This window comes from Scleropages formosus, chromosome 9 (genome assembly GCF_900964775.1).
Source record: "Scleropages formosus chromosome 9, fSclFor1.1, whole genome shotgun sequence".
NCBI classification, from domain to species: Eukaryota; Metazoa; Chordata; class Actinopteri; order Osteoglossiformes; family Osteoglossidae; genus Scleropages; species Scleropages formosus.
In genome coordinates this window covers 31,224,256-31,245,602 of record NC_041814.1, presented here as the reverse complement: position 1 = coordinate 31,245,602, position 21,347 = coordinate 31,224,256, and the positions used below count along the sequence as shown (strand labels likewise).

The 21,347-nt window shown below is 44.8% G+C and overlaps 1 protein-coding gene across 1 annotated transcript; it reads left to right on the top strand.

Moving 5' to 3' along the window:
- The first annotated feature begins 1,171 nt into the window (after window positions 1-1,171).
- LOC108929569 (protein-glutamine gamma-glutamyltransferase K-like) lies at window positions 1,172-21,240 on the top strand. The gene is made up of 14 exons (XM_018744201.2): window positions 1,172-1,244; window positions 5,029-5,329; window positions 6,081-6,272; window positions 9,011-9,262; window positions 9,796-9,914; window positions 11,047-11,154; window positions 11,473-11,650; window positions 11,821-11,959; window positions 13,021-13,213; window positions 18,184-18,337; window positions 19,004-19,288; window positions 19,547-19,707; window positions 20,113-20,249; window positions 21,017-21,240. The coding sequence occupies exons 2-14, from the start codon at window positions 5,029-5,031 to the stop codon at window positions 21,159-21,161; spliced, it is 2,364 nt and encodes a 787-aa protein (XP_018599717.2). The 5' UTR covers window positions 1,172-1,244; the 3' UTR covers window positions 21,162-21,240.
- Window positions 21,241-21,347: the final 107 nt, after the last annotated feature.

Here is a 21,347-nt window from a genome sequence, read left to right as displayed (position 1 = left end):
AAATAGTGGTGGAAAAATCATTCTGTTAAAGTTTTTTCAATTGGTTGAGTGCAGCCCATTCTGGTAAGCTTGCATCATATCACTTTTCCAGAACAAACAATTCAAAATGCCGGGAGTGGCGTTACATTTATGACATAACCGAGATATTCCAAGGAACATTCCATGAACAAACACAATATGAATGAGCTGGAAGCTTTGCTCCTAGATGCTGAGGGAGCTGCAAGCAGCAATTAAGAGATGGAATGGCTTCCCCCCTCACTCAGAACTGCTGAATCTCTCTCTGCATTGAACAAGGGTCACAAAACTCACCTATTTCAGACTCACTTCTACCTGATTTCCTAAGTGCTCAAAAATGTGTACTGTGTTGTCTTTTCAATAATTACAAAAAACCCTATATGCAGCTACTTGTGTAATGTACACTGGTTTTCACTGTGGTATGTGACAAGCTGGCTGTACTCAAGAATGACATTCCTGCACCCAAATCTCTGCTTCTGTTAATGTAATGTAAATATCGATATCCATGACAAAAAAGAATACACACACACACACACACACACACACATTTTCAGAACCGCTTGTCCCTTACGGGGTCACGGGGAACCGGAGCCTACCCGGCAACACAGGGCGTAGGGCCGGAGGGGGAGGAGACACACCCAGGACGGGACGCCAGTCCGCCGCAAGGCACCCCAAGCGGGACTTGAACCCCAGACCCACCGGAGAGCAGGACTGCGGTCCAACCCACTGCGCCACCGCACCCCCACAAAAAAGAATAGTTTCATGAATTTTGCAAAAAATGGTAATACTCATTCAGCAAGATAGTCACTGATAAAATTGATTGCTTTTGTCTTATTGTTTACAACAGAAAATTAAAAATAGGCGTTTGTCACAGTGAAGCTGTAGATTACCTACAAAGGCAAATGTCAAAGTAATAGTAATAATACATTCAACCGTTCCACAAAAATCAGTGTGACAGGTGTTTTTGGTTGTTCCTTTTTATTTAAAATTTTTTGGAACATTATCGGTGGGTGAGTCCCTCTGTGTGTGTGTGTGTGTGTGTGTGTGTGTGTGTGTGTGAGAGAGAGAGAGAGAGAGAGAGAGAGAGAGAGAGAGAGAGAGAGAGACGGGGGGGTGTCTACAACGTCAGCTCCAACTTTATCTCGAGTCATTCAGATGCAGGATCGTATCCTCAATTACTGAAGCGCCCCGCTGTCGGGAGGCCTGTGCTGAGGCTCTTTACACAGAAAGTAAGAGAAGAGTGTGTTTATCTCTGTGTTCATGGTCTTCATGTGTTTATTTATGGTCACAGCCAAACCTTCTGCAGGTGATGAGACTGAACTGTTTTCTGTTCATCTCCTGTAGTGGTCTGTTTCAGGGCAGTACAGGGTTATTTTGGAGGTAAAATAGTGTCTATCGCTCATATGGTGGACCATAGTGGATCACAGTGACGGATTTAGTTATTTAAATGTGCTCCACGTTTTGTGGCTGATTTACATGTGAACCTGGGTCTCCCTTGTGTGTTTGATGGATGTATCAGTGTGTATCACTGGTGTTCGGCTCATGTATCAACACTTACTGCTGACCTGAATCTTCTATTACTGCCTTTAATTAGCTGCTTTGACATTTTTATCCAAAGTACTAAATCCATTAATCAAGGGTTCTACACTAGTAGTGTGGAGGGGGTTTTCACTCAACTGCCTTCAGGACACAGATTCATGTGCTCAAACACTATGTTATGAACATTTGCAGTTATACAGTATAGGAAAACTAGGAAATGCATCAAGCTAAGACAAGATTATCAGAACTAGATGTTCCTGTACTCTTTCAAAAAGGCTGTGCCATGTGATTTAAGTTTGGAACCAAAACTTGACCTGGCTGGTTCAGGAGTAACCTGCCTCTGGAATACAGATTGCCTGAAGAACCTCATTAATGCCTCCAACATGGGTCATTCATGGGTTGCTGGTGTAGACATGGGACCTAGTTGTCCATGCTTTACTGACCTGTTTGCCCCCCAAAGGGCAACCCAACCTTTCTGTGAGAAGCTAACCAGAGCTGGAGTTATCTAGTTTGTCTGGATAAACAATTGAGAACATAACAATTCCTCAACACAGAGCTAATTTTATCTTGCTTCCAAAATGTTGTCTTGGGCTCATTCAGTAGCAGCAGGCAGCAATCTAGGAGGAGTCATGAGACATTTACACTTCACTCCGACTGCTTCCTGACCCATAGCCACTGGCAAAAGTCCACATCAGCCAAGAGTCACATTATTAAACCCTTTATTTCAATGGAATCTCAGGCCACAGTCAGGGGAACCAGACCAGCCATGTGCTGCTTCCCAGAGCCACAGGTTAATAGGGCTGGTAGTTGGTACTCTAGTTTACCCTGATAATCCCTTCATTCACTCATTCGCTGTCATCACAGGGGCCATCGGGAAGCTAACAAAATCAAACAAGCACGTGCTGACAACACACACAACTGAGTGTGTCTTTCCAATGTTCCTTTGATGGGTCATTCACTTACATTCAACAGGATTCTCCATCACCCCCCCACTTTTGATGGGTTGAGCTGGAACATTTCTCAAATAGCCTGTATCTGAAAGTATACAATACAATCATGTGGCCTTAGAACCAGAACAGGAGACTCAACTTTATTTCCAGATGTTTTCATCTATTCTCAAGCTTTTATACATCACACACACACACTTTCTGAACCGCTTGTCCCATACAGGGTCGCAGGGAACCAGAGCCTACCCAGTAACACAGGGCATAAGGCCAGAGGGGGAGGGGACACACCCAGGACAGGATGTCAGTCTGTCACAAGGCACCCCAAGCAGGACTCGAACCCCAGACCCACCAGAGAGCAGGACTGTGGTCCAACCCACTGCACCACCACACCCTCTGCTTTTATACATCATTGTTTGAATTTGTGTTGTTAAAATGCGCAGTATGCAACTATTACTAATATGCATGCAAGGTGCCGAGTTAAACATGACCCATAGCGACCACTCATGTGGTTTCAAGGCAAGTCAAGGGAGGAACAGCAGTGGGTTATTAGTAATGTACCCATCCCCATCATACAAACATTGAATATACAACGACTGGTTATAGAGACATTCCCTTATTCTGACATACAGAATTTGCATCTCTCACCTCAGTATAAGGAATCTGTCCCTGGTTATCGAGGCTTTTGTTCCTAAAGTACAACAAATCCCATGTGAAGAAGTCTTTACATTTTCCCATAAGAAAAGCAACAGCTTCCTCAATTTCCAAACCTTGGATTATGGATGGATTTATTAATCAGTTCATTAACTTATTAGGTTTGGATGCTGGAGAGGGGGGGTATAATGTGGGGGGGTGGGGAAACCGGCTCATTTTCAGGCCTGATAAAATAATCAATGATAAGATCCAGACGTGGAGCTCACTGTGAAGTGTGAAGAAAGACAGAAGAGCACCATTGTAGAACACTTCAAAATATGAATTTTATGAACACTTTAAAATCTGAGTCATTTTGCTTGCCTGATAAAGTTCCTGGGAACATCCCAACCTTCAGGTTTTTATTCCTTCCATCTCCAGCCTCCTGCACTTAGCGCTCGCTCTCCTCCAGTAGCCTTCTTTTGAAAAGCCAGGAACATCCTATTGGGTTTTGCTTTGCATTCACATTGTTGGTCATTGGTCATTGTTGTCGGTGTTCACGCTCCAGCAGAATCACAGTGAAGAACACAGCTGCAAACCCTGATGAATCACTGCAGTGCACGGTTGATATTGGCACCATAACACCTGGTTGATATGATATGAGGCAAAACCATCTCCTCTGAACCCTTTCCCACCAGACACGACCAATAAAGAGGTGCTTGTTGGGTGAAGACCACAGCATCATGGTCATGTATGTTTTGCATTCCACCTTTGAATGTTACATTCCTTGTTTTTGGAAGTAAGAGTGAGATCTGTATCAGCAGAGTATGTGTGTGTGTGTGTGTGTGTGTGTGTGTGAACAAAGGGTGAACTTTTCTCTACTAAACAAGCAATGTCTTCAAAATTTCTACAGATTTTTTTCAGTGCTAAAAAACAAATGGACATCTTGTAACACTGGGTTTATTATGGGTTGTGTCCATCTGTCTTTCTCTTTGGGTCATTTTTATTGTCCAGTTTTAGATCCTTCTAGTGTGGGAAATTAATTGCCTATCACCTAGTTTCTCTCTCTTTTTTCTTCTCATTTTCAGTCCCACTTTCAGCCAGTTCATTGCCGAACTGGCTCATTCTCAACACTTGTCTCATACATTCACTGCTGTGATTTATTTTGTTCTCCCAGTGCATTGTGGGGGCTTTGTTGGACAGACCCTTTCAGCACACAGTAACAGCTAGTTCAGTACCAAGAATGCAGTAAATGGAAGACACATATTTGGATCACACCATAAAATGACTGGATACTTTGTTGTAAAAGTAAGGTGGTTGGTGGAGTTTGAAAGTACCGAAAAAAAAGGACCTTAAGAACAAACTGTAGATCATTTGGTTTAATTTTTGGATTTCATGCACGTATGGACCTAAATATCCAGTCAACCAGGGCCGGAGATTAATCAATCACTCAATCAATGAAATTAATCAAAGAATGAATGAAGGAATCTATCTATCTATCTATTGTTCTAACAAAACTCATATTACTGACAGTATATTTTTTCAGATATTATCAAAACGTTTACTGTTTTTCTTCTCTCAACATTCAAAGATTATGAGTCAATTTCAAGATTTTCTCTATACTGAATTTACTCGGGTCCTTACCCAGCTCGACCTTAAATTCTTAATACCCAGGAGCACATTCTCCATCGAGCACTGTATGACGAACCACTTGTACAATTTACAACCAGAAATAAAATTTGATTTATTGATTTATTCATGTTGCACCAATTGCAGCTGAACTTTCAGAGAAACACACATTTATTGAGTAATTTATGTTTCACAAGGTTATCATGCCATCTCCTCCACAAACTTTTTACTTTTCTCTCTGAATTAATGTGTATTCCTCTGTCTATCCCAGATGCCCGTGGAGAATGCATCAGTGAGAAGCAGGTTGGCTGTGGGCCGCTTCCCAACCGTAACCCTGGGCTGGTGGGAGGAGACGGAGCCCGAGAAAGAGGACTTTGTTGAAAAGCAAGAGGATAAGGATGAGGAGGAGGAGGAGGAGGAAGGTGCCTGCCGTCGCTGGTTCTGCAAGGTGTGCTGCTCCTGCTGTCGACGGAAGACCAGCAAAGATCCACATGAAGGCACGGACACGGTTGAAACTGAAGTCCCGGAGAAGACAAACCTCCCTCATATGGATGTTGAGGAAGAGCTGGAGGGTAAACAGCCTTCACTTGTTGCCTTTCTCCTCATTAGTATTTCGTTGATCAGGTCAGTCAGGGCACCCACCAGGCTCCTTACGCATCCATTTGAACTGTGCCAGGCAACACTGTCAAACACAGGAGCACCATCCTACCCTTAGAGATTATTAAGAAATTTCACAGACCTGCTGAGTTTTACATCATTTCTTTGATCCCTCCAGCTCCATGTTAGATTAGGGAATTTGCTTTCGGAATCTACCCTCTTAACGTGAATGACGAAAAGTTTGGTTACAGTCTTTTCCCATTATCCATGGCAAAGTTTCACTGTACTGCTGAGCACCCTGAGAAATGTAGTTTGCTAAAGTTTTGCTTATTTTGGTGATACATTTTTTACATTTTTCCAAAGCAGTTTACAGTGATTTACACACTTAAACAGCTGGGTAATTCATATAGGACCAATTCAGGGTAAATACCTTTATCTAGGGTACCACCACAGAACCAGGGATCTGAATCAGGGTTCTTCAAGTAGAAGGTGGCAGCTCTAAACATTTTGCTGTTTTCTGCCAGAGGTGTATCAGGAATGGACTATATTGGTCGGGTATGAACTTGGTATCGTGCTTTTCAGACTAGAACCGTGACCTGCAGGACAGACCAGACCAGGTCTGAATGTTTTCTTTAGAGTTCCTTTAGTATTGTTTTACACTTGGGTCTAATCAACTGGATTTAATTCTCATTAAAACAAGAATTTCTTTTGTCCTTATTGCCCTAGAGTTGATGCTGACTGTTCATTCAGTGGACTTGCTAAAGAGCAAGAAGGGACAGAACCGACGCGAGCATCATACAGACTGTTACCACAGTGACAACTTCATCATCCGACGTGGGCAGAGCTTCCAGATGTGGATTGAGCTCTCCAGGCCTTTTGACAAAAACACCGACAAACTTCACCTGGAGCTCAAATTGGGTTAGTCAACTTTATGTCGGTACAGATAATAATTGGATTATGGACTCCCTGAAAGAAGAGTTTGGTATCGGTGGTTGGGTTTAGTGAAATGATGGGGTGAGCTAATAATTCTTTTATTTAACTAGGTCACCCTCACAATACTTCCTAATTCATGAGTTAAAACAACTAAACAAAAGCTACTTGCTTCTGGTTTTTTGGACAGGTTTTGTAAGTTTGGATAACTGCACGTCGGCAAAAATAAGCAGCCCACAAAGAACGATATGCATGTACAAGAACCAAACTTTAATTAGACGCATGTTTTCATGTGTTTTGGCATCACAGTTTCATCCCAGTATTCCCAGCAGACATGACCTGTGACCCCATGACCAAATACCTCACAATTACTATGGTCCTTGTTCTAAGTACAGAGGTAGTTTGTTAGAAAGTGAGAGTGAGACTGTGTGATGTATGTTTCACCGTAAAAAATTGGAACTAAAGCGGCCTTTCTTTTGTCATGCTTTTTGTTGTCATGGCAACTAAATTTTCGCATTTCATGGTAAATATTAAGTCTGACAGTGTGACTTTTTGACTCTTTGTGATGGAACATTTGCCTTAATCCCCATCTCTAGAGCTACCCCATCCCACCCCTCTCTCTGCTTGTATTTCACTGCTCTAGTCAGGTGTTTCATTCCAACCTCTTGCTGTCTTGTTTTCATGATTTGCTCTTTGAAACTCTGCCTTATTCCCGAACTCTTCCTGTGATGAAATGACCCCAGTTGACCCCGAATGACCCCGACATATTTTTCTTTCTCTCCTTCCCTCTTGTTGATGTTAGAAGAAAATTCCGACAGTCAGTATACACACGCACAAAAGTGTTTTTCTGCATGTGTGTATGTGATCTTTGTAACCCAATCTGTTTTATTTATTTATTTATTTATTATTCTCACAATGCTGCTCCTTCAAAAAGTCCCAAACTTTACCTCTGAAGGTGGAACTGCCTTACATTTAAGAGCGTGTGCAGAGGTGATTTCTAACCGACTATGGAGTAATTACAGTAACCTGAAGTGCTGCTGCATGCCAGGTTATTAATAGGTTGTTGGTCCACATTCCGCTCTTTGGAGCAACTCACCAGTGATCATGTAGAGTAAATATGCAACATGTCAGTTTGTGAATCACCAGCTGTATTGTGAGCTGCAATTATGAGGAAACAGATTAACTACATTTTCGGGAGTAGTGTCACACGGCTAATGAATGTTTATTGCTGCTGCGATGCTGATTTTTTTGACAACCCGACTGCAGACACACCCAGTTCAGCCAGTCCGCAATGTTTCTGTCATAATATACGTCTGTTGGCTGATGTCTCGCGCGTACAGTTGGCCAGTCTATGCAGGCACTGGAGCACCAAAGAATAGTTTTCTGAATGTCAGACCAGGCTTCGACTGCGTGGGTTTAGCTGACTGCTCTGTGTGTGTGTGTGTGTGTGTGTGTGTGTGTGTGTGTGTGTGTGTGTGTGCGCATAGGAGGAGTGTGGTTGATTTATGGTAACATTTTCAGATGTGTATATTAATAGCCAAGTAGGATTCAAAAGGAGTCAGCCTTCTCAGTATTTATAGTGCAGAGCAGCATGCCAGGAAACTTTGTGAGGTGTGTGTATGTGTGTGTGTGTGTATGTGTGTGTGTGTGAGATCAAGCAGGAGGGAAAGTACGCCTCTAGTGTAAGTAATGTGCCAGATACTAAAACCTGCACTTTGAGGATCAGATGGGATGTACACCTTGTATAGAACAGTTGCTAGTGTAGTTGTTAATACTGCTGTCTTTGGATGTGTAGGTCACAGGTTTGAATCCCCCATCCTGCTGTAGTGCTGCTGAAAAAGGCGCTTACTGTGAATTGCTCCACTGGAACTGCATAAATGAGTGAAAAATTGTATGTTGTCTAACACTGTAAGTCACTTTAGGGAAAAGCATCAGTGAAGTTTATAAATATATGTATGATGGATGGGGGTGTGGCTTGGACAGTGGAGGAGTGGTCAGGGGTGGGGCTTTGCCACTTTTAACTCCCAGTCTGAATTACAAGACAACCCATTCTGACCATGAATGTGGTCTTACTTACAGTCTACATAAGCTGTTTAAGTCAAAATTTGACGAGTAATAAATAAGATAATTGATTATGATGATTAGTTGAGCGATTTGACCATGTGTGGGAATGAGTTGACTCCATGGGGAGTGCAGTAAAGTCATGTTCCATGGGGTTCCCAGAATGATGGTGTTTAGTGATAAATACTGAAATTAATAGAAATTAGGAGAAAATAATTAACTGTATAAACACAAACAAGCAATTAAGTTATTATGCAAAAAAATATGCAAAAAATGACAGAAATTCAGTTATCTGAAAAATTACTGAAATTACTGTGAAAGCCTGCTGTCCCCTCTGGGTTTTACCCTATTTGGCCTCTTGACCTCTGTTTCTGGAATAGACTCTGGACCTGTGGCTATCTACGCCACAATCCTCAGTGAAAGTAATCCAGTTTCAGTTCGGTAAATTGAGTGAATTTTTTTTCTGAAATTCTCTGTGAACATTTTTTGTAAGGGGGCATTAGCTTCCAATGGATTGCGAAAGTTGTCTATAGCCTAGAAAAGGCTAAGAACCTTTGACATACTGTATATGGAGAGCTTCCAGAATGACCTGTGCACCACATATTTTCTTATGGTTGAAGCTAAATGCTAAATTAGTCCCCTTGTTTGACATGTCTCTACTGTAGGACCCCTCCCAGTGGTATCAAAAGGCACACGTGTCATAATTTTGTTGGTTGAAGAGCTAGAGGGCAAGTGCTGGGAAGCCAAAATCATTGACCACAAAGACAAAAGGATTAAGCTGTCCATCAACTCCCCTCCCATGGCTCTGATTGGCCAGTACAAACTTGCTGTGGTAACTCAAAGTCCAAAAGGTGTGGCCACATCAATCCATGACCCCAACAATGACATCTTCATGCTGTTCAACCCTTGGTGTGAAGGTAAGAGGTACATACCGATACATCAGAAACATCAGCCAGTCAAAATTAGTCCATCCATCCATCCATCCATCTGCAAAGCTGTTTATCAACATTTCTAAGGCAACAGACATTGTTCTAGCACTTTCACTAATGTATCTGTGTAAAGCACACACAGTTGTTCTACAAAATAACACTAATCTGAAGAGCAAGTAACCACTACTGTCCTTCTTGAAGATACAGTATATGACCATTCTGTGCCCTGAGAATTATTATTATTATTATTATTATTATTATTATTATTATTATTATTATTCTGTCCTTTGAGTGAAAAAAATGTCTGAAAGAAGCTTGTCACCAAGGGAAGAAAGTCTGAGAGTTATTGACACACAGGGTTTTTAACTGAGATATTAGGACATTTATGCTCTTGTAACTAACTGGAACTGAAGATGATGATCCAGCTATTCAAGATACACAGTGGAAATGAAGGTAGTTTGCTTTCATGCTCAGAATTTGTTTCCACTGCCCTTCTTACTTGTTCTCTTCATCCTTTTTAGATGACTTGGTGTACATGGACGATGAGGCGGAAAAGAAGGAGTACGTCTTGAATGATGTTGGCAGGCTGTATTATGGTACAGAGAAACAGATCGGTGCCCGAACATGGAATTTTGGCCAGGTAACATGGGCGAAGTAGACACATAATGGATGAATTATATTAATAAATAATAAAAAATGTAATAAAGAATTTATTTACAGTATATACACACACACATTTTCAGAACCGCTTGTCCCATACAGGGTCGCGGGGGAACCAGAGCCTACCCGGCAACACAGGGCGTAAGGCCGGAGGGGGCGGGGACACACCCAGGACAGGACGCCAGTCCGCCGCAAGGTACCCCCAGTGGGACTCGAACCCCAGACCTCCCGGAGAGCAGGACCCGGTCCAACCCACTGCGCCACCGCACCACCGCGCCCCCGCTATTACAGTATATATTGTATAGAAATTAGTTATCACACTATTTATTGATATTGATTAATTATAATACATCGGGTTGCAACTACAGCAGTGCCAGTGTTACTGACTGACTGTAATATGCTGAACATCAAAACCCTGAAGAAGAATTACATCTTGAAAATTTAAAATGATTTGTTTGTACTGTACCGAGGGGGTGCGGTGGCGCAGTGGGTTGGACCACAGTCCTGCTCTTCGGTGGGTCTGGGGTTCGAGTCCCGCTTGGGGTGCCTTGCGACGGACTGGCGTCCCGTCCTGGGTGTGTCCCCTCCCCCTCCAGCCTTATGCCCTGAGTTGCCGGGTTAGGCTCCGGTTCCCCGTGACCCCGTATGGGACGAGCGGTTCTGAAAATGTGTGTGTGTGTGTGTGTTTGTACTGTGCGAGGGGTGCAGGGGGTGCGGAGGGTGCGGTGGCGCGGTGGGTTGGACCGGGTCCTGCTCTCCAGTGGGTCTGGGGTTCGAGTCCTGCTTGGGGTGCCTTGCAACGGACTGGCATCCCCTCCTGGGTGTGTCCCCTCCCCCTCCGGCCTTGCGCCCTGTGTTATCGGGTAGGCTCCGTGACCCTGTATGGGACAAGCGGTTCTGAAAGTGTGTGTGTGTGTTTGTACTGTTCAGCATATTTTAGCAGTTTCTATGTTTACATTTGAACTGTTTAACATTTGTGTCATTAATTCTGGACTGGAAAACCTGCTGGTCACCTTGCTGTACGATGTAGAGACAGGGGAAACATGTCTCAGGGACACCTTTGAATGACTCCTCGCACTTTGATGTGTTTTTCTGTCTGTTTATCTGTACAGTTTGCAGACGGAGTCCTCGAAGCCTGTCTCTATGTCTTGGATAAGACTAATTTCCCATTTTCGGGTCGTGGAAATCCTATCAATGTGGTTCGGGTCGTATCTGCCATTGTAAGTGAGTTGGTTTTCTTCTCCCCGGGTTCTACCAGATGGACTCCATCAGAACCGTTTCAACTATTGTATATATAGATTAGTAAGAGTACAGCTTCTTAACTGTCCAACATGGAGGTCCTTCTGTTGTACCCTTGAGAGTTACTTCAACTGGTTTAAGAAAAAGGTTCTGTTATTTGAATGAGTACAGTGTATCACTCCAAACTGTGTGTTTGGTTCTGGATAAAAGTGTAAAACCGTAATGTGGTGTGAGGAAAGAGGGAGGTAATTACTGTTTCCATTACCTTCAATGGCTCCCAACCCTATTCCTTCTTCAAGGTCAATTCCCTTGATGACAAGGGAGTTCTGGAGGGGAACTGGTCTGGGGATTACTTTGGTGGGACTGCTCCTACAGCCTGGAGCGGCAGCGTTGACATCCTGAAGAAGTACCACTCAGAGAATGGTACACCTGTCAAATATGGCCAGTGCTGGGTCTTCTCTGGGGTCACCACCACGGGTAACAAGGCTGCACTCATACTTGTGTCTTTGTTGTCTCTCAGTATGAAAGTTGCATTTTTGAAGCTGGATCGTTCAACCTTGATGTGTTCCTTGCTGATTGAGTCAAGTCCTTGCCCAGGGTCTGGAGGACATGCTCTTTCTGACAAGTGTCCCTTTTTCCTGTCTCAGTGCTGAGGTGTCTGGGCATCCCCACCAGAAGTGTCACCAACTTCAACTCTGCACACGACACCGACGTCTCCTTGACAACGGATGTGTATTTTGATGAGAACATGCAGCCCATTGATGAACTCAATACCGACTCTATCTGGTGAGGAGGAAAACACTCTTTAAAAGCAGTGTTAGTCCACTCCCACAATGCCTGCTCAACAATATGTCCTGTGACATCCCACCATGGCTGTGACACTACTAATGATGCACTTCAGAGACAAGACTGTAAGAACATTTTTGGTTGTACTGCAGTCAATCTTAAGCAGCAATCTACACCCGACAACATAAGAAATAAAGGCATACACAAGTACACCAGTATACACAAAACTGTATACCAATACCAGTATTATACTTGTATATCCCAATATACACATATAATACCAATGCTTAACCAACAATATCAAAAATGTAGGGGTGACTCACAATAACACAGGTCTTGCTATTAAACATAGTTCAGTAAAGCTTAAGCATAAACTTAAACATAGTGAACAAATACATAAATACTCCCAATAAAACTATAAGTAACACATCTTGAACTGAAAGCATTACACTTGAAAAGAGAAAGAGGAGAGATGAGCTCCAGTGGCAATGGACTAACTCTGAAGGTACTGACCTGAAGGTTGCTAGTTTAAGGCCACTGAATTGCCCCAGTAAGACACCCGATTGAAATGCTGTGACTGGACCTTAAGAGAGCTGTGCATAAACAAATGCCCGCAAACCTCAATGAACTGAAGCAACGTTGTAAAGAAGAGTGGGCCAAAATTTATCCACAACAATGTGAGACACTGATAAAGTCATACAGAAATGATTACTTCAAGTTATTGCTGCTAAAGGTGGTTCTACAAGCTATTGAATCATAAGGTGTACTAAGTTTTTCACACATGGTTTCTCTATTTTGGCTTTATTTTTGTTAAATAAATCATGACATAGTGTAATATGTCATGTGTTGTTGTTCATCTGAGGGTGCATTTACCTAATTTTAAGACCTGCTAAGGACCAGATGATTTTTTATTATCTCTTGATATGTAAAACCATAGAATTCAAAGAGGGTGTACTTTCTTTTTCACATGACTGTATGGGGAAGATCACTCTATATCCTGTAAGGCAGTAATGAAAGAGAAAAAAACATCCTCCTATTCTCTACTTTCTCTCTATCTACAGGAACTTCCATGTGTGGAACGATTGCTGGATGGCGCGCCCTGACCTGCCTATGGGGATGGGGGGCTGGCAGGCTGTTGACTCCACTCCCCAGGAGACCAGCCAGGGCATGTTCTGCTGTGGCCCCGCCCCCATCAATGCTATCCGCTCGGGGCAGGTGTTCCACAAGTATGACACACCCTTCCTCTTTGCTGAGGTACCACTCCACAATCCTTTCAAAAACTCCATTTGCCATGACTCCATTAGCATAAGACAGGTGTAGCTGAATCACAAGTTTCTACAAACAAGTTTCAAAACAAACAAAAACATTTCTCTCTCACCTGGTTGTAGCCCTCAAAAACTGTTTATCCTGCTGAGGAAATAAACCAAACAGAATATCATATATTCCTTTCCATAGGCTAGTCTTCAGTCTTTCCTCATGTGCTCCATGGGCACATCACGCTTTCTACAGCAACACACACTTTCTGAAGCCACTTGTCCTGAGCGGGGTCGTGGCAAACCGGAGTCTAACCCGGCAGCACAGGACACAAGGCTGGAGGGGGAGGGGACACACCCAGGACAGGACACCAGTTGCAAGGCACCCCAAGCAGGACTTGAACTCCAGACCCCCCACAGAGCAGGCCCTAGCCAAACCTGCTGTGCCAACACACCCCCACTTTCTACAGTGAGATGGAAAGTCACATGGAAAAGCAATATGTGCAAAAAGTAAAATATTAAAAATATCCAAACAGGAATAAATAAACATAATAAAATTAATTATAAAGGGTATATAATTATTTAACTAAGATGGTAAATAATGTAGAGAAGTGAATTGGCTCCATCATTCTATCATCTTCCTTTTTCCATCACTTCCCAAGGGTTGTGACCATAAATGATGATGGGGATGTAGACCTAATTGCTGCATCACAAGCCCCCACAGTTCTGCACAACATTAGCAAAACTACAGCTGCTGCTGCACCAAACCATCAGTCATCAGTTGATCCGGTTGCTTCCAGAAAGGATCTTCAGGTGCTTACAATTTTCCATTTGGGGCAGCTGCCCCCCTTCAACTAGACAGAAGAATTCTCATGAGAGACATCACCTCACATTTGGTGATGTTAACAAAAGCTGAGTTTGGTTAAATTTATATGAATACAAGTTATGTGAATAATCAGAGCAGAAATGAAAAAATATATATATTTGTACACTTGTTCCTGGATTGGGGCCTTGGCATGGCGGAAGGGCTTGCGTGATCTAGGGATCCCCAGAGCTATGTCGTTGGGAGCAGTATGCATCTGGTAGGGTCTCCCAAGACGGTCTGGAGTGAAGATCCAGACTAACACGACCCGAAAAACCCCTATGGAAAATAGAAACAAAGGAATATTTACACTGCCCAGAATAGGGTCACCAGGACCCACCCCTGGACCCAGGCCTGGGGGTAGTGTTCCTAGGCGAGCACCTGGTGGCCAGGCAGCCTACGTAACCTGGGCAGGCTCAGCCCGAAAAAGCATTGTGGGGGGGCCATGTGGGCCCACCACCTGCAAGGTCCAACATGGAGGTTGGGTGCAATGTGCACCAGGCGGCGGGAGAGGGTGGGGTGGCGCATGGCGTCGCAGCCCATCGCGACAGAAACTGTCTCTTGGTATGTGGAATGTTATCACACTTGGGGGGAAGGAGCCAGAACTGGTGCGGGAGGTTGAGAAATACCAAGTAGATACAGTTGGGCTCACCTCCACTCACAGTGTTGGCTCTGAAACCAAACTCCTCAATAGGGTGTGGTCCCTCTCCTACTCAGGATTTGCATGAGGTGAGAGGCGCTGGACGGGTGTGGGGATACTCACAAGCCCCTGGCTGGCTGCCATACAGTTGGAGTTTGTCCGGGTGGACGAGAGGGTCACCTCAGTGCGACTTAGGGTTGCAGAGAGGAAAACTTTGACTGTTATGTGTGCTTACGCACCAAGCAGAAGTTCAGAGTATTCAGCCTTCTTGGAGAGGGTGGGTGGGGTTCTGGACAGGGCCCCACCTATAGACTCCATAGTCCTGCTGGGGGACTTCAATGCTCACGTTGGCAATGACTGGGAAATCTAGGGGGGGGTGATTGGGAAGAAAAGCTTGCCCGATCTGAACCTGAATGGTGAAATGTTATTGGACTTCTGTGCTACTCATGGTTTGTCCATAACAAACACCATGTTCGAACAGAAGGATGCTCATAAGTGTACTTGGTACCAGAGCTCCTTGGGCCAAAGGTCAATTATCGACTTTGGAGTCGTTTCATCTGACTTGAGGCCACATGTTCTGGACACTCGGGTGAAGAGAGGTGCTGAGCTGTCAACCAATCACCATCTGGTGGTGAATTGGATCAGATGGTGGGGAAAACTGATGGACAGACCTGGTAGGCCCAGAAGTTTAATGAGGGTGTGCTGGGAACGACTGTTGGAGGACCTTGTCCGGAATGATTTTAACTCGCACCTCCAGGAAAGCTTCTCCCATGTCCCGGAGGAGGTAGAGGACATAGAGTCTGCATGGACCCTGTTCAAAACCTCCATTGTGGAAGCAGCCAGATACAGCTGTGGCCAAAAGCTTGTTGGTGCCAGCCAGGACGGCAACCTGAGAACCCACTGGTGGACACCGGTGGTGAGGGAAGCCGTCAAGCTGAAGAAGGTGGCCTTTAGGGCCTGGTGGGCTCTGGGGACTCCTCACTCAGCAGACAGGTACCAGCAGGCAAAAAAGGTAAAGCATGGAGGTTCTTGGTTCTGGGTCCATTGTAGTGGAATTACCTTCCCCGTCACTCAGAACTGCGGAAACTCTGTCTACTTTCAAGAAGGATCTGAAAACTCACCTTTTCCGGATCCACTTCGCCCAAGATCTCTCCAGTTCATTTACGGTGTAAGTGTTCACGCATCGTAATTCCTTTAAGCATTCCCAGATACAACCTTTATTCAGCCAGTACTCTGGCATTGTATTTGCTCATTTGTGTATCTTATAATATTTAAAAAAAAAAAAAAAATGGTGGGAGGGTATTGGGATTTGTCTATCCTGTGTTTTATGCACCTAATTGATTGATGAACCTCGGTGCAGTAAGTGGTAGGTAACAAACTAGGTTTACTTGAGACTTTCATGTCTGCAGCTATGTCTCGTTCTCTTAATATAATGCATAAATTGTACTTTTGCTGAGATGTACGTCGCTTTGGACAAAGCGTCTGCTAAATGAATAAATGTAAATGTAAAAGGCAGCAGCGGCTGCAGTTGCAGAAGCAAAATCTGGGGCATGGGAGGAGTTTGAAGAGGCCATGGAAAACGATTATCGGTTGGCTTCAAAGAGGTTCTGGAGAACTATCCGGCAGCTCAGAAGGAGATGGAGGAGTTTCGCTCAAGCTGTGCTCAGCAAGAGTGGATAAACTCTGACCTCTGATGAGGACATTGTCGGGAGGTGGAAGGAGCACTTTGAAGAACTCTTAAACCAAAGTGATATGCCTCCCTTACAGGAGTCATGGCCAGAGGCTTTTGGGCTGTCAGAGTCCATTTCCCTGGTGGAAGTCACTGAGGTAAGCTCCACAGTGGCAAAGCACCGGGGGTGGATGAGATCCGCCCAGAACCGCTTAAGGCTCTGGATGTTGCAGGGCTGTCATGGCTGACACACCTCTGCAATGTTGCATGGACCTCGGGGACAGTGCCTTTGGAATGGCAAACTGGGGTGGTGGTCCCAATCTTTAAGAAAGGGGACCAGAGAGTGTGTCCTAACTATTGGGGTATCACACTTTTCGGCCTCCCTGGGAAAGCCTATGCCGGGGTGCTGGAGAGGAGGCTCCGGCCGATAGTTGAACCTCAGATTGAAGAGGAACAATGCGGATTCTGACCTGGCCATGGAACAGTGGACCAGCTTTTTACCCTCTCACAGATAATTGAAGGGGCATGGGAATTTGCTAATCCAGTCTACATGTGTTTTGTTGACTTGGAGAAGGCCTATGATAGTGTTCCCCGGAAAATTCTGTGGGAGGTGCTTTGGGAGTATGGGGTACCAGGGCCACTACTGCGGGCCATTCGATCCTTGTACATATGGAGCGAAAGCTGTGTCCGCATACTTGGCATTAAGTCAAGCCTGTTCAATGTGAGTGTTGGACTCCGCCAAGGCTGGACCTTGTCTCCGCTCCTCTTTGTGGTTTTCATGGACAGGATATCAAGTCACAGTCGAGGCCAGGAGGGCATTCTGTGTGGGAGTTGGAAGGTGATGTCTCTGCTTTTTGTAGATGATGTTGTCCTTTTGGCACCATCACATGGTTGCCTCCAACATGCACTGGAATGGTCTGCAGTTGAGTGTGAAGCAGTTGGGATGAGGATCAGCACCTCAAAGTTTGAATCCATGGTTCTCTCACAGAAAAGGATGGCATGCCCCCTCCAGGTAAGGGGAGAGAATTTGCCCCAGGTGGAGGGGTTTAAATATCTTGGGGTTTTGTTCACAGGTGAGGGAAGGAGGGAGCTTGAGATCGGCCGCAGACTGGGAGCAGCAGCAGCAGTAATGTGGTCGCTGTACTGGACTGTAGTGGTGAAGCGGGAGCTGGGCCATAAGGCGAAGCTCTCCATTTACCGGTCGATCTATGTCCCTACCCTCACCTATGGTCATAAACTTTGGGTAATGACTGAAAGAATAAGATCACGGATACAAGCAGCTGAAATGAGTTTTCTCCGCAGGGTGTTGGGACTCACTCCGTAGGGTGTTGGGTGAGGAGTTCAGACATCCGGGAGGAACTCAGAGTAGAGCCGCTACTCCTCCACATTGAGAGGAGCCAGTTGAGGTGTTTCAGGCTTCTGATAAGGATGCTCCCAGGCGCCTCCCTTTGGGGGTATACCAGGCACGGCCAACTGAGATGAGGCCCCGAGGTCAGCCCAGGACCCGCCGGAGGGATTAAATCTCACAGTTGGACTAGGAATGGCTGGGAATCTCCCAGGTTGAGCTGGAGGAAGTTGCAGGGGACAGGGGCGGCTGGGCCTCTCTGCGCTCCCTGCTGCCACCGCGACCATATTAGGACAAACGGGATAGAAAATGGATGGATGGATGGATATTTGTGCACTTTATTTTCTCCATGTTTCTCTGGGTTGTTCCCTGAATCCCTGTGATTTGGTCTCCATGATCTTGCCTGCCCCCTCTGTACATGAAGCCCTTTTGACATCCAGATCTCCCACCTGCAGGTGAACAGTGACAAAATTTACTGGCAGAGGAACCCAGACGGCACATTCAGCCAGATCCACAGTGAGAAGAATACGGTGGGGCACTGCATCATCACCAAGGCTGTTGGCTCTCATGACTCCAATGACATCACACTGCTCTACAAACATGAAGAGGGTGAGAATGAGACTGTAAGCTTTGGGGACTGTCCAATACATAGTGAAATGGATAGGAATACCGCAAACACCCAAAGGGTCAGTGGAAATCTGTCCAAGAGACAGGCTAACAGAACCATATCATCGGGAAATGGGCAATGCAACCTTAAAGTTCCCGAACTGGATTCTTTCCAAACCATAACGGCATCTGTTCTGTTAATGAAAACCACAAATAGAAGAGTAGACATAGCATACTGTTGACATATAGCCTTCATCAAAGAGCTCAATTTATTTGGACCAAACTCTTGAGCCCATTAAAAGAGAAACTACGAAAGTGGCACCACATATTTCCACAGCATCTCCTACATAATACATTTAGATTCATTCATTTAGCAGACACTTTCCTCCAAAGGGACATAAAACTTAGAGTAAACAAAACCCCATTTAACGGCAAGTGCAGAGCCTTAGTTGTAGGCATGCGGCTTTTAAAGCACAGGTAGTAGGTCTGATCCTCCTGGGGCTGTGCGTGGAGCCTAGGAGGAGAGGAGGGGTTGTGAACACAGACTGTTGAGGAATACTTTCCCCATGGCCTCCTCTGCCCATCTGACATCACATTTTCATACCTTCTTCCCTTTAATCCTCTCTCCTCATACTGTACTCTGCCACTTTTTATGTGGAATCCCCTCAGGCTCAGAGGAGGAACGCATTGCAGTGGAGATCGCCTGTCGCTATGGCAGCAAGCCAGAGGTATACGCCACCCCAACTGCTGAAGATGTGTCCTTGGAGGTTATCATGGATGGGGAGGGGCCATGCATGGGAGGAGATGCTGAGCTGTCCATCACACTCCAAAACAAGAGTGCTGAACCACGCACCGCCACTCTACACAGTCAAGTGACAGTCATGTACTATACAGGTGTGCTCAAGGCCACCATCAAGAAGGACAGCATCCCTGTCAAACTTAGCTCTGCTGAAGGTGAGTTTAAGTTCCACCATTGCTTATTCCTGCTGTTATCAAGGTGGAACCTCTTGGCTTAAAGTTTTAAAATTCTGTGTTAAACGCTATATTTGCAGAAACTTCACATGCTGTGCTGTTCGAATCTCTGTGTTAATTGATGCTGAGAGATCAGAGCTCCACGACAGTCCCCTTTGTTCTGGTATCCCAAAGCTCATAGATCTGTTTTATGGTGTCCAATTCTGTATCCTGTCTCCATTCCTCTTCTTTGGCTCTCAGTGAAGACCCTGGACTGGGTGCTGCAGTACCAGGACTACAAAGACCAACTGGTGGACCAGGCTGCATTGATGCTGACATTATCTGGTCGAGTCAGTGAGACCCAACAAGTTTTGGCAACGCAATACAGCTTCCGCCTCCGAACCCCCGATCTCCATATTACAGTGAGTTACAGCCAGTCAGATCCGTGAATCAAACAATGGTCATTAGTTAATTAGTCAGTACACAGGGTCGAAGGCTCCAATTTAGTTCCCTGGTCTGATCGCGCTCGTGTATATTGTAGTGCTCAGCTGTCCAACTATTCACTGTTGACCATCCGAGTTACTCTGGATAACAAAGTTAAGTAAAGTAATGGGATAATTAATGTAATTGAAAATTTCTGAAACGATCCAGAGAGGTAAAATTCATTTTCTAGTTTCCCTCCCTTTAGCTAAAAAAACTCAATCTACGTTGACTTCATTAAATACTTTTATATCCAACATTATCCAAGATTGGATTTTTAAAGTGTACTGGAAGTGAAGTCTATGTGTGGGTGACTGATACAAAGTGTCTGTCCTTTGTCCTCCAAGCCTGTAGGGGATGCTGTGGTTGGGAAAGAGATGGAGGCTAAGATCTCCTTCACAAACCCACTGCCGCGCATCCTGAAGAACGTCACGGTCCGTGTGGAGGGCCTGGGGCTCCAGAGCGTTCGACAGATCCCCGTGGGGTGAGACGGCACTCTTCTCTCTCTCCTTCGCTTGCTCTTCCATTACCCTACTGCCTAGATCCACCTGTTATTCCTCTTCCACTAAGATGTAGAAATTGCCAGTAGTTTCTTACCTTTTCCTTCCTGTTCAGAAGGATTTTTCTCTTTCGTTCAGTGAAGTGATTTACTGTTGTATATTAAAACTGAAAAAATAAACAAAACAGAGCATTATTATTATTATTATTATTATTATTAAAGTTTACATCATTAACAGGCAGAGCACTGTAAAGAGAACAGAAATGCAACCTGGCTGCATGAAAATACATAATTTAGTGTTCAGACAATGAACACCACCTGCAGTGTGCTACACAAAATAAAAAAATATTAATGGGATATTAGTGGTAGTATTACTCATTCCTCTTCATATAACTGGTGTCAGAACTGATAGTTCCAACAGAGGAAACCACTGAAGAAAGTAAATCTATCTGGTAAATTATAATTTCTGCTGGAGTATCATACACTAGAGAGACAATGAGTGTAAAGTGTAAAGTTGTGTTATTTATTTGGCGGGGTGTTGCCATACATACCAGCACTGAGAACCTTGTCGTATTGCAGTGAACAATAATGGAAATAATACAAAATTTATTGCAATATTTAACTTATCATTATACATCATAAATGTTTAGAAATTCACAACAATTCAAATGTATATACATGCTGGTCTATTTATGCTCAAAATATTGAGATGACAACAAATGACTGTCTTTTGTATCCCGCCCTCGCTAAAGGGACGTGGGCAGCCACGCCACGGTGACGCTGACGGAGTGCTTCACTCCCATGCTGCCCGGGCCCAGGAAGCTGTTGGCTTCCCTCGACTGCCGCCAGCTCACCCAGGTCCATGGGGTGGCCGACATCATCGTGCGGGAGAACTGAACGCTGTGATCGAATGGCTGGGCCAGGTTCTGGCCCCGCCCGCAACATGGCTCTGTCACAACATGCCCCCCCACCCCAACCCCCCACTCCAGCGTCCAACCTGGCACCAGCTCCACCCTTCAGTCATGTGATGTACAGTGTGCGTAGCTGTTGTCCTGCCAAAAACCATTACACATTGCACTTAGG

Coding starts and splice junctions, on each gene's coding strand:
- LOC108929569 (XM_018744201.2), top strand. CDS start 5,029: ATGCCCGTGGAGAATGCATCAGTGAGAAGCAGGTTGGCTGTGGGCCGC. Junction 13,214..18,183: donor CACCCTTCCTCTTTGCTGAG/GTACCACTCCAC, acceptor TCCCACCTGCAG/GTGAACAGTGACAAAATTTA. Junction 19,708..20,112: donor CCCCCGATCTCCATATTACA/GTGAGTTACAGC, acceptor TTGTCCTCCAAG/CCTGTAGGGGATGCTGTGGT.